At 37.3% G+C, this 13,363-nt stretch overlaps 1 protein-coding gene across 10 annotated transcripts in view; it reads right to left on the bottom strand.

The window, feature by feature from the left end:
• The window catches only part of NCKAP5 (NCK associated protein 5), a 974,611-nt gene that overhangs the window by 611,370 nt on the left and 349,878 nt on the right, over positions 1-13,363 (bottom strand). For 8 of the 10 annotated variants that reach the window (XM_032411698.1, XM_032411742.1, XM_032411680.1 and 5 more), the window contains one exon: positions 9,039-9,112. The exons of the other annotated variants lie outside the window; for them this stretch is intronic. In XM_032411698.1, coding sequence (XP_032267589.1) covers positions 9,039-9,112 — 74 coding nt within the window. The remainder of the gene's footprint in view (positions 1-9,038; positions 9,113-13,363) is intronic. 10 annotated transcript variants of the gene reach the window in all.

Below are 13,363 nucleotides of genomic sequence, written 5' to 3'. Positions count from 1 at the left end.
TTTCAAAGCATCCATGGACCCGCTTGTACAACATGATTCAACTCAAGCTTCCCACGGCAGCAATAAATCCATCTTTAAAGTGGGGATGCTTCCCAGTTATCTTAGAGGGAAATTTTATATCTTTGTAGATTCATCTAATGCCTTCATCTACACTGTGCTTTATTAACTATAAAAAGTTCCTGACCTGAATTTCTCATCATCTTATATACAGTTATACTCTAAAGTCTTAAAGGCAGTTCAAATCACATGGGTTCAGTAACTGATTCTTCCTTTGCCCTCACGCCTTCAGATCTGTTCCTCCTCAGGAGTCAGATCAAACACACCCTCCTCAGGGAAGCCTCTGGATTTCTGAAGGACAGTCTCCTAAAAGCTATTTTGCAGATTCCTCCAACTAGCCCCACAGAATGATCTTGACAAATATATGTGAATTTTCTTTCAAACAATTTGGAGTGAAGAGAAGGGGATAAGACCCATAAGGTTTTAAAGAGTCTATTTAAAATATTTATGAGGTTGGGGCGCCTGGGTGGCTCAGTCGTTAAGCATCTGCCTTCGGCTCAGGTCATGATCCCAGGGTCCTGGGATCGAGCCCCATGTCCGGCTCCCTGCTCAGCGGGAAGCCTGCTTCTCCCTCTCCCACTCCCCCTGCTTGTGTTCCCTCTCTCGCCGTCTCTCTCTCTGTCAAAAAATAAATAAAATCTTAAAAAAAAATAAAATATTTATGAGGTTGGGACCTAAATATACCTTCTCTGCTGGATTAGCATTGTCCTTTAATTTAAAGGATGGACAAATTTGATTTAAAAAAGGGGGGGGGGAATCATGTATATAAAGTGAATGTAGAGTTTTACTCTGGCATTTTCGATGCCTCCTCACCCCAGAAGACCTGAATTCAAATACCAGGCAACTCCATAAGTAGTTAAACATGCAGAACACATACAGGTCACCTAAATAAACTATAATGTGGATGAATCCTCAGGTACAAGATCAATTACAAACCTGAGTGATCTTCCCGTTCAGTCAATCCAGATACATTTCTGGGCTTAGTTCTATTAGTCCCTTCTGCTACTGAACAAAAGTCACCTTAAAGACAAGAATGCCACTTCCCCCAGGGCTTCAGAGCTACAAGAGGCCGAAAGGCTTCCTGGCTCCTCTAAAGCACCAGCATCAGGCTAGAGTAAGCATCCTTCGGGATACGGCTCAGCCCACCAGCCCCCCTGTGCCCTGTCCAGGGATGACCTAACTGTTGAAGCATGTGGCAATACCCAGTTTCCAGAGCTCTGATTTATTCTCCCTTATGCTGGGCAAAGGGCACGACTTAGAGGCAATACTCTTATCTCGGCAGGGGTTTGAGACTGTCTGCATCTCTCAAACAACCCCTAGTGGGTAATTGAGAAGTGACATTGATGGGTTTCCAGGGTGGCCCTTGTGCTTACACTTGCCCTAGAATCCAGCTATGATTTAGAAATCCAGCCCAAGGGTTGAGAGGAGGGGGAAGATAATGTAAAGCGTGCTATCCCTGGTCTCCTTTGACCCCGGCAGAGTGAGACAGAGGTGCAGAGCTGGGAGACCATGTGCTCTTATTGAGTTGGCATAGCATGAGGTTTGCTTTCAGAGCTTTTATTGCTATTACAGAGCACTGAGCTCTCTCTGTTTGCTACACATTCTATTCCCCAGAGATAGCCTCTTTTTCTCCTGAAGGGATTTAGAAAACAAATCACAGTTCTTATTTTATTTGGTGTCCACCATTAAGAATTCATGCAGAGCAGTTTTACTTGTTGCCAATTAAGATCTCCCAGTGGAAGTCTATGATTACCGCAAAGGCAACCTGTTTAATGCTCGGCATCTCCTTAGTCTACATAAATTAACCCCATGAGGGTAGAGATGTGCTAATTCTTAAGATGCCTGGATAATTTGATTCTAAAATCCAAGATACATAGAGGATAAATCTCCAAGAGCTCTGGGCTTGACATTTCTCAGGGCATATGTGCTTCTGCTTCTTAATTCTATTTTACAACTCCAAGACAATTTCTAGATAACACACGAAGAAAGACTTCTCTTTTTCCAGGGATAGATAGAGTAAGAGCATGCAGTCTCTCAGTAAGCAGTTTTAATATCACTCACATTTTATAGAAACTGAGATTAGAGCTGAGATGAATTTTAGGCAGTTGCGCCAATTATCCCCCCCCAAAAAATGTGTAAATATATTGAAATTAGGGAAAACATGCATGAGTATTTGGGAGGTGGATCATTTCATTTCAGCGTTCATTCTTAGATAAGTAGCATTTTGAATCATGGGAATAAAATACTTTTTGTCCATTTTTTCTCTTACCTCTTTTCTTAGAATAAGAATCACAGATAAGCCAGAAAGCAAAAGTAAAAGTTTATTTTAAAGAATTTTGGAAGCACAGAAGACCCAGAATTGCCAAAGCAATCTTCAGAAAGAACAAAGCTGCGGGTAGCACACTCTCAGATTTCAAAATACACTACAGAGTTGTAGTAATCAAAAAAATATGGTACTGGCACAAAAACAGACACACGGATCAATGGAAGAGGATAGAGATCTCAGAAGTAAACCCATGTATTTATGGTCAATTAATCTATGACAAAGAAGGCAAGGATATACAATCTCTTCAATAAATGATGTTGGAAAAACTGGACAGCTACATGCAAAAGAACAAAACTGAACCGCTTTCTTACACCATACACAAAAATAAACTCAAAATGTTTTAAGGACCTAAATCTGAGTTCTGAAGCCATAAAACTCTCCTAAGAAAACAGGAAATAATCTTGTGGACACCATCCTTAGCAACATTTTTATGGTTATGCCTCTTTGTGCGAGGGGAACAAAAAAATAAATAAATAAACTACTGGGAGTCCACCGAAGTAAAAAGCTCTTGTACCGCAAAGGAAACCATCCACAAAACAAAGAATGACCCATTGAACAGAAGATACTTGCAAATGGTATATCTGATACTGGGTTAATATCAAAAATATATTTTAAAAAAACTTACACAACTCAACACCAAAAAACCCCCAAATAATTTGATTAAAAATGGGCAGAGAACCTAAATGGAAATTTTTCCAAAGAAGACATCCAGATAGCCAACAGACACATGAGAAGATGCTCAACATCACTCATCATCAGGGAAATGCAAATCAAAACCATAATGAGATATCACCTCATACCTGTCAGAATGGCTAAAATCAAAAGGAAATAACAAGTTTTGGTGAAAATGTAGGGAAAAGGGACCCCTCGTGAACTGCTGGTAGGAATGTAAATTGGTGCAAACACTGGAAAGCAGTATAGAGGTTCTTCAAAAAATTGAAAATAGAAATACCATACGATCCAGTAATTCTACTACTGGATAGTAGAATTTCATTTACCCAAAGAAAACAAAAACACTAATTTAAAAAGATGCATGCACCCCTATGTTTATTGCAGCATGATTTACAATAGCCAAGATATGGAAGCACCCTAAGTGTCCACTGATAAATAATATATGATTTTACACAGACACATACACACACATCCACACACACACATATACTCTGAAATATTACTCAGCCACAAAAAATAATGAAATCTTGCCATGTGCTCCAACATGGGTGGACCTAGAGGGTAGTATGCTAACTGAGAAGTCAGAGAAAAATGAATACCATATGATTTTACTTATGTGTAGAATCTAAAAAATGAAACAAACAAAATAGAAACAGACTCCTACAAAGAACAAAATGGTGGTTGTCAGAGGGGATGGGAGATGGGTGAAAAGGTTAAAGGGATCAAGAGGTACAAACTTCATTTATAAAATAAATTAGTCATGGTATGTAAACACAGCATAGGGATTATAGTCATTAACATTGTAATAATGTTGTATGGTGACCAGTGGTAACTATACTTACCTGTGGTGAGCATTTTGCCAATGTATAGATTTGTTGAATCACTATGCTGTATACCTGAGACTAGTAACATTGTATGTCAACTATACTTAAACACAATGTTTTTGAAGTTTGGATACACTAAAATTATAATTTTATTGTTGGAAGGGGTAGGCCTTAGGGACTTTTATATCAGCCAGGGACCTATACATGGTTTTTAATTAGGTATCTTACTCCCCCTGATGATGTAGGAAACCATCACTTGTCCCCTTGAGGAAGCAGAAGTTAAAAGCTTTACTAGGGCCAACATAGCTTGTAATCAATAGTTGTTTAGATTCTTGGAATTTGGTATTGAGGCTTGGGCTTCCCCTCAGGAAAATGGTGATGAATTAGAATTGTCTTTTTCTATATTTGCATTCCCCTTTTACTAACAACCTGGACTCCTCACACTATTAGCTGATCTTTAATTATAGTACCCATCCCAGTACCAGTGAATTAAAGGAAGAGGGAAGAAATAGTTACAACCATGTTTTTGTATATTTTGTTATTGAACTAGATAGATCACTATTTTCCAAAATACGTTTCTTGGAACTTTAGTCAGAATAGATGCTGCAAGAAAGATAGGATTTTTTTAAGAAGAAGTTCTATTTTATATCCATTTGATATTCATAGCACATGTTAGCCATTTAAATGGCTTTGTGAAGTTCTAGAATTCAAACATTTTAAAACTTGGGTTCACCTAGTATATCTCAAATTTGACCACAGAGTGACTCATTTTAAAAATCTGTAACAGCTACCCAGGGTATTCATTTTCCTTGAAATGTGCTTAAGAAAATGCTCATAGATCATTTAGACCACTGGTCCTCAACAAGGAGGAAAGAGGATTCTGACCTCTAGAGAACATGTGGAAAATGTCTGGAGACATTTTTGGTTGTCCCAATAGGGGGGTTGGTACTGGTATGTGGTTAGACAACTTATAAATGCACAGGAAAACATTACTCCCACCCCCCCAAGGTCAAGAATGGTCTGGCCCCAAATATCAATAGTGCCTTGACTGAGAATCCCTAGCCTACATACAGCTTCTTCAAATAGGACTCTGATCTGGGATCTGTAGGCTACTAGTTGGCACTTTGTATTCACCAGATCTTGTCATTTAATTTTGGCCATGTAAACCTTATTTTTTATGTACAGCCTATCGATAACACTGTCTCCAATTTGAGCTATGAAAATCTGAAATGAACACTTTGATATTGTCTGGCTGAGTTATTAGCAAGCCATTAGGTATTTCTGCTATTTTACTGGTTTCTACTTATGTTCTTGGAAGCTTTCTATGATATATGTATTAAATACTACAAAATGATCCAGCTGCATAATTAGAGCAAAATAAGATTAAACATGTATTTGCACATGTTATAGAAATGTATTATTTTAACCATCATGGGTTTCAAATAATCTCAGTGTTCAGTAATCTTAAATACTAGCTTTACTTATAGCTTCTTTTTACAGAAAAGGAAACTCATTCCAGAGATGATATCCCCATGGCCAGTTTGGGGAGACCAGGCCAAGAGTTCAAGGCTCCAAAACTCGCAGACCTCTTTCCATTTCTATAGTATTATGCCGCTTCCATTTTTCAAACTTAACTTCACATGTGACATGAAAGAGTCATTAACACCATAAATATTCATGAATTCAACGTGTATCTTCCAACTGTTTGTGTTTGTTCTAAACTCTTAATCTGAAGCCGTGAATGGATAAAGATTTCTGTCAAATGTTAGAAGAAAGATTTTTTTCAGCAGTTGTTTTCTTATGATCTCTCTTGTCAGTCAGATATATTTAGCCAAATCAGAAATGGTAGCAGATGATATAAAAAGCATTAGGTGTAAAAGAACCTTTTTCTCCTATTCTTAATGTTCCACATTAAAACAAATGAACAGGGGCGCCTGGGTGGCTCAGTCGTTAAGCATCTGCCTTCGGCTCAGGTCATGATCCCAGGGTCCTGGGATCGAGCCCCACATTGGGCTCCCTGCTCCGCGGGAAGCCTGCTTCTCCCTCTCCCACCCCCTCTGCTTGTGTTCCCTCTCTCGCTGTGTCTCTCTCTGTCAAATAAATAAATAAAATCTTTAAAAAATAAAAAAAATTAAAAAAATGAACATAGAGAAATTTAGCCTCCCATTTCAACATCTACTAGTAAACTAGCTGTCCCTGGGGATGTTTATTTTTTGTCATCAAGCAGGGAGATGCTGAGCAAAGTAGGCCCACCCAGACTTATGCTCAAGTCCTACTCTAGGTTTTAGATTCTGACTCTACCTACTCAGATGAATTTACATGAGAGTTTTCTGTTGGTGTCAAAAAGTCTTTTGAGCTAAATGACTGCTCATTGCTAGACAGCTATATTTGAACTTCAAATTCCTTTGCAATCTGAAAACCAGAGAAAGGTTATAGGTCTATTTCAGTAGAATACTAAACAGGGCACCAAAATAACCAGTTATTCTGAGAGTATAATTAGGACAATATATTTGTGTCACAGCAGATGTTTATGCTATAAGAAACAACTACAACTTATTAAAGACTAGTAGCCGCCTCCATGAAAATAAGGACTTACTTTTTGTATCCAATCTTGTAGCAAATCTTCAATTGGTCCTATTCTCTCATCATTAAGCAAGTAGCAATAGTATGCCATGTGTCTATCATGCTTGTGATCAATCCTCAAACAACGTGGCCATAAATCAACGTGGCCAACAATACAATTATTGTTAGAACATCTAAGTATTCAGGATTTGTCTAAGTTACATGTAGGTTGAAATATAAATGGAAGGCCATCAGTAAAAGATCAGCAGCAATGATAATAGCCCACTCCATGAAAACTGCAGCAACTATAAATCAAAGGCATAATACAAATCAGAAAAAACATTTATACTGACTTATGGGGACATTTGTTTAACTTCAGACAATCCAATTGTGCTTGAATACGTGACATGCTATTCCTATGATCCTCTGCACATCATAGATTGTACCCTAACTCAAGAAAGTATTTTAAAAATTTAATCATAACTGGAAAGAATTTCCCCACACTGCTCACTGTATGCTCACTGACACAGCCTTCACCCAAAAACAATTTGGCTAGAATTGCAGTTATGATATTGTACTAACCATCAGAAAGCCTATCACTTCAAGTCAGTCAAGATCTGTTTATAAAATATAATCAAGGATAATTTCATGATTCAATAAATAGTATATAAATCCGCTATTACTGGTTTTCATTTTCTTTTCAATACTACCCATTTCCATCTTCTCCCTGGTAGTTGTTCTGACTATTCAAATGTCATTATTGCCCTTTATTGTTATTCAAATGAAGCTTTTTTATTAGATCCTCTGCCACTATGTATAAAGCTTTGCTACTTCAGCAGCAATATTTCTATTTCTGAAGGAAAATAGAAGTGATAGCACACAAAATTCTGAGCTCTTACTTTATGTTAGGTTAAGTCTATGCCTGAAATTGGATTTTCATTTAATCCAATCCAAGAAGACCAAAAGGTTTTTACTAGCTATCTTATCAAAGGAGGAAAACATCATTTTCCATGCAGGTTTTTTGGTTCAAAGACCCGCGAAACTCTACTCCTCCCCAATGATGTATATAAGACACACTTACTGACCAAATTAAACTCTAATTTTTTTCATCAGATGGTATTCATCCTTTTTTGTGTATATTTTTTCTTTTAAAAGATAGGGAAAAACAAATATCCTATATAAATAGTTGGAAGTAAATGTTACATTTCATTTAAATAACCTTTTGCACCTTGGAGGAGATCTATGGGAAATCTAATCTGAAAGATACATAACGATAAATACATTGTTGCTGGTTTTATTAATACAATACACTGGTTGACAAAAGAAAACTTTACCGACACCATTTATAGGTCTCAAAAATACATCTAACGGTATCACATAGAGGTATATAAAATTAACATATATGTCTGTTAGCAGCAAGCAGATTTAAAAATTATATACATTTGTTGTATCCTACTTTTTCCATGCAGAGAAATAGAGGGTCTATTACTATAAGCACAGATCTGTTCTTTAGCAGGGAAACTAATATAAAGGACAGAACAAATGGAATTATTAGGCACTTTGACTAAGAACTACAATCCTTCAGAGAAGACAAATTTCAAGGTTATTAGGATTTGTTATAAGATGCCTGAAGAAGGGGCAACATAGCCTGGTACAGAGACCAATGGTGATACATTTGAATGAGGTTGGGCAAGAAAGCCACAGGGTTAGCAAATCTTTACCCACCATCTCTGTGTACAGAGAGAGCACTCTCCTTCATGCTGCCAAGAGGTAAGAAATAAAGGACTTCAGGGGCTTACTGACCCTTGGGAGACAAAGCTAATTACATTAAACAATTCTGGTACAACATGAGCCATAATGTAATTAAGCCCTAGCATATTTAGCATATTTATTCCAGATAACATGAGCTATAGTAATTTAGGAAAAGGAATAGCAGATCCCATAGGAGCACCTATGCAGAACATGATCACATGGACCCTAAAGATCTAGAAAATAACAACACAATCATTTTGATCAGCCTCAATTCCCAAGAGGCCCAGGGAACAAGAAATTTGAGAATATGCCTTTTCCAGTTTACCTGCACCAATGTTCTCCCATACCTTTCTTCACCGAGCATCAGAACCCAGGACATAGAACGAAAAACTAAACATGAGAGGCCTACAGAACACCATTCTTAAAATATTCTCCTTTAATATGAAGAGAAGCAGACATTTTAAGCAGCTGTATTCAACTTTTCAATCACAGAAAAAACTTAATCTTTAAGCAGGCAAGGGTCAGAGAAATTTGAATTCTAGTTCCCACAACATAAGTTTGTTATGTGGCCTTGGACAAATTAATTTCTTGACCTTGACAAAATGTCATGATTTCCACCATCCTCCCAGCTCTGAGCAGGTCCTTGACTCAAGGACAACTTCTGGCACTGCTGCTTCACTTTGATTAAGGGAATACAATTCTCTAAGGAGCCTCTGGTGACTTTTGCTTCCAAAGGTGCTTTTGACACCAAGTGTAAGAAGAGACACTTTGCCAACTCCCTGCCTCGGCGATCAACATGAAAGCTATCAAGGCTGCTCTGGGTTATAGGCATGGATTACACTCACCTCCATAGACTTCTGTGTTGCTCCTCAAGCTGAGTTAGAAGATGCTCAATGTATTTATTGGAGTCCATGTATTCCTGCACATGCAGACACACAAAGACAAATAAAGCCTCATTACAATAGTCACCAGAATTCGGACTATCTATCTTTTTAGGAAAGACTTTTGACAAGATAATCCCTGGTCCCTCTCAGTTCTAGGAGTCAATGCATCTGTAACTTATATGCAGAGTTCCTTGGAGATAAATATTTTCTCCATATCCTTGGATCATTCTATAAACAGAGAATTGGAATTATATAGAGTCAGCATAAAAATCCTCTTATTCACAAGAAAGCTAAATTCCATAGTCATCTACACTGTGGCCCATATATTCTACCATCTAAAAATAAGCAAGCCAAGGGCACCTGGGTGGCTCAGTCAGTTAAGTGTCTGACTCTTGATTTTGGCTCAGGTCATGATCTCAGGGTCCTGGGATCAAGCCCCACATAGGGCTCTGTGCTCAGCGGGGACTCTGCTTGAGGATTCTCTCTCTCCCTCTGCCTGCCCCCCCCCCCACACTGTGAGCTCTCTCTCTCTCAAAATAAATAAATAAATCTTTAAAATAATAAGTAAGCCAATGTTGCTGTTGACCTTAGAAAAATAACAATAAAGGAGACAAGACAAATTTGATTACACTGGTCTTATGATAATTATTTACGAGTAAAATTGCTACTTTTGAACTACATAGAATGCTTGATATATTCTTTGGGCTTGTTGTTTACATGGATGAAACATGTCCATTCCCCTTTATCTCCTTATATAAAAACATAGTCTAATTTGTTTTGGGGTTTTGGGTTTTTTGTTGTTGTTGTTGTTTGTCAGTTTTTGGTTTTTGGTTTTTGTCTCTTAGATAAAAACCTGGCTTCTAGGAAGATATGAAAGCAAGGTGTATTTTTTTAAATGTGTAAATTTTTGTCAATCAAACCGTATTTCTAAGAGACATTTCTGAAACATAAGGAATGCCTTTGTAACATAGATTTATAGAAGTCCATAGGTTATTAAATATGATTTTTTTTAAATTAGTGATTTCTGAGTATGAGGCTCATATGCAATAGTTTCAGTTGCTAACTATGGAGCAAAATAAATGTATAAAATTTTTGGTAATTGATTTCCTCTTGAACCTGATACTTCTTTTACTTTCTATTCGAACATCTAGCCTGCAGTCCTTTGTGTCTACAGTACATCTGCCATAGATGGACTAGTGTACAATGATTTCTATGTCAAGGTGCCCATGAAAGTTACTGTTTTGTTTCTTATGGATTTTTTTTTAAGATTTTATTTATTTATTTGACAGAGAGAGACACAGTGAGAGAGGGAACACAAGCAGGGGGAGTGGGAGAGGGAGAAGCAGGCTTCCCGCTGAGCAGGGAGCCCGACACAGGACTCGATCCCAGGACTCTGAGAACATGACCTGAGCCGAAGGCAGATGCTTAACAACTGAGCCACCCAGGCGCCCATGTTTCTTATGGATTTGAGATAAACTGAGAACTTTGATTAATACTGATTCTTTCTGAAATAGATTTGTTTTGATTAAGTGCTGTTTATAATGTACTGCTCTTATATGTCTTATAATGGGGAGAGTGGAAACTACAGAGTAAGAATTGACCTGATATTATGGAAAAATCCCTTTCCTGAGTTTCTGGACTTGGATCTACCCATTTAGTCTTTATACTTTCTACAATATTTCAGTTAGGCTAGACAGCGCACCACATCTTTACCTAGCTAAAACTGCTATTCTCTAACAGTATAACTTCGTTGCAGATAGTTAGCTAAAGAGTTTTATTCTTATTAAATAATATTCTTCTTCAGGTTAATTATTTAAATGAGACCATTAGGCATATCAAAACCAAGGCAGAAATCTGTTAATGCAGGAAGTTATAATAGTTTGTATCTATGCTATTAGTATCCTGATCAAGATTTAAAGAAGATTTAGGACACTCGAAGTTATCAAAGACATTACTTTTCAAATACATCCATCAACATGTTTTAAACACTGTTTCCAATTAGAAACAAATACATAAATCTCAAAGTCATTCATCCATTCTTTATTCAATTGTTTTTCAAAATGTATTATACTCCAAATGCTATTCTAAATTTGCTTCATAGAGTAATAACCAAGAGGGCAAAAGTTCCTGCTCTCAAAGAGCTTATAGTCCGCAGAGGAAGACATAAGAAATGAACACATTGGCTCCTGAGTGCTGATATGCTATGAAGGAAACACACCGGGGATGAGAGAATCTAAATGAGGAAGGGGCACCTCCCTTACATAAAGTGGTTAGATGGTGACTCCAGGCAAATGATATTAAGCTAAGACCTGGAAGAGAAAAAGGAGGTAAGCATATAGGGAAAAGAGGGATGAGGGAAAGGAAACATCGGCAAAGACCCCAATATGCAGTGCTTGAGGAACAGAAAGGAATCCAGTGGGGCTAGGTGCAGAGCGACTGGAGTGTGGAGTCTAAAATACAGCTGGTGAGCTAAGCAGGGCCAAATCATGAACAAGCTCTGGAAAACGGTTTGGACTAAAACCAATGGATTTGTTATTTTGCTCACTCTTCTTAGCTCAAGCCAGCGGATGAAGCTGAAAGGTGTGATGAGTATAGATAGGATCTTTGGATCAAGATTTAGGTTCAAATCCTGGTTTGGGTACTTACTAGCTCTGTTCCCTAGGTAAAATTGTTTAATCTCTCTAAGCCTTATTTCCTTCATCTTCAGAAAGAGAATTAACAGTCAATTTACAGAGGTGTTATAAGAATTTAATAGTTTAAGTAAGCATGTATTATAGTGTCTGCCAAGCAGTAAGCAGGGCCTTTGTCATAGTGACACTCACCTCTTCTCACAGCCAAATTACTTCACAACGTGAAGATAATATCCATTTTCTCTAATCTTACCCAATATCAAGAGTTTTAAGCATATGTTTCTAAGATTATGGTTGCTGAACATTAGAATAGGAAGTTAGAGATGAATAGTAACAGAACAGATTTCCAACCATTAAATGTAGGTGCCACTGAATTAGGATTTATAAGCTTTTTCAAGTAACAATACTGGCTGCTTCTATTTAAAGTAACTTCACCCACATCCAGATGGCCAATAGACACATTAAAGGGTGCCAACATCATTCATCCTCAGGGAAATGCAAATCAAAATCACAATTGGGATATCACCTCACACCAGTCAGAATGGCTAAAATCAACAATGCAAGAAACTAGTGTTGGTGAGGATGTGGAAAAAAGAACCCACTTGCACTGTTGGTGGGAATGCAAACCGTGCAGCCACTGTGGAAAACTGTATGGAGGTTCTTCAAAAAATTAAAAATAGGATTACCCTATGATCCAGTAATCACACTACCAGGTATTTACCCAAAGACTATGAAAACACTATTTTGAAAAGATATATGCACCGCTATGTTTATTGCAGCATTATTTATAATAGCCAAGTTATGGAAGCAGCCCAAATGTCAATGGATAAATGAATGGATAAAGAAGAGGTGGTGTGTGTGTGTGTGTGTGTGTGTGTGTGTGTGTGTGTGTATAATGGAATATTACTCAGCCATTAAAAAGAATGAAATCTTGCCATTTGCAACAACATGGATGGATCTAAAGGGTACAATGCTAAGCAAAATAAGTCAGTGATAGAAATACAAATGCCATATGATTTCATTCATATGCAAAATTTAAGAAAGAAAACAAATGAAAAAAGAAAAAGAGAGACAAATCAGAAAACTCTTTAGCATAGAGAACACACTGCTGGTTACCAGAGGGAAGGTGGGTGGGGGGATGGGTGAAATAGGTGAAGGGAATTAAGAGTACACTTACCATGATAAGCACTAAGTAATGTATAGAACTGTTGAATCACTATATTGTATACCTGAAACTAATATAACACTGTATGTTAACTATACTGAAATTAAAATTAAAATTTAAAATTTTTAAAATGAAAAAAAGAAAATAAATTTCTTAAATGAAATTTTTAAAAATGAAATTTTAAAATGAGACAAAAAAAGAATAATATCAAGATTCCCACTAACTGCTCCCTGGTACTGAGACAAGTTAGGTGGGAGCGCTCCATAGTGTCTGGGTAGGATATCCCTGGGTCAAGCCAGGAAACCATTACCTGCGTGAATACTAGAGTGTGTTGTTGCTAAGGTGAAATGAAGAAGTCAAATCTTGTTCAGAAGATAGCAGTTATCACCAGAAAAATTCAACTCATGTTAAGGCTTCCTGACCTATTACTTTCATCTTAACTAAAACTTACACAAAACTTTATTGTGTCAGGCATTGTGCTAATAAGCACT

Source organism: Phoca vitulina, unplaced genomic scaffold (genome assembly GCF_004348235.1).
Source record: "Phoca vitulina isolate PV1807 unplaced genomic scaffold, GSC_HSeal_1.0 scaffold1, whole genome shotgun sequence".
Classification (NCBI taxonomy): domain Eukaryota; kingdom Metazoa; phylum Chordata; class Mammalia; order Carnivora; family Phocidae; genus Phoca; species Phoca vitulina.
The sequence above is the reverse complement of the archived record's forward strand: the minus strand, read 5'-3'. Positions and strand labels throughout refer to the sequence as shown.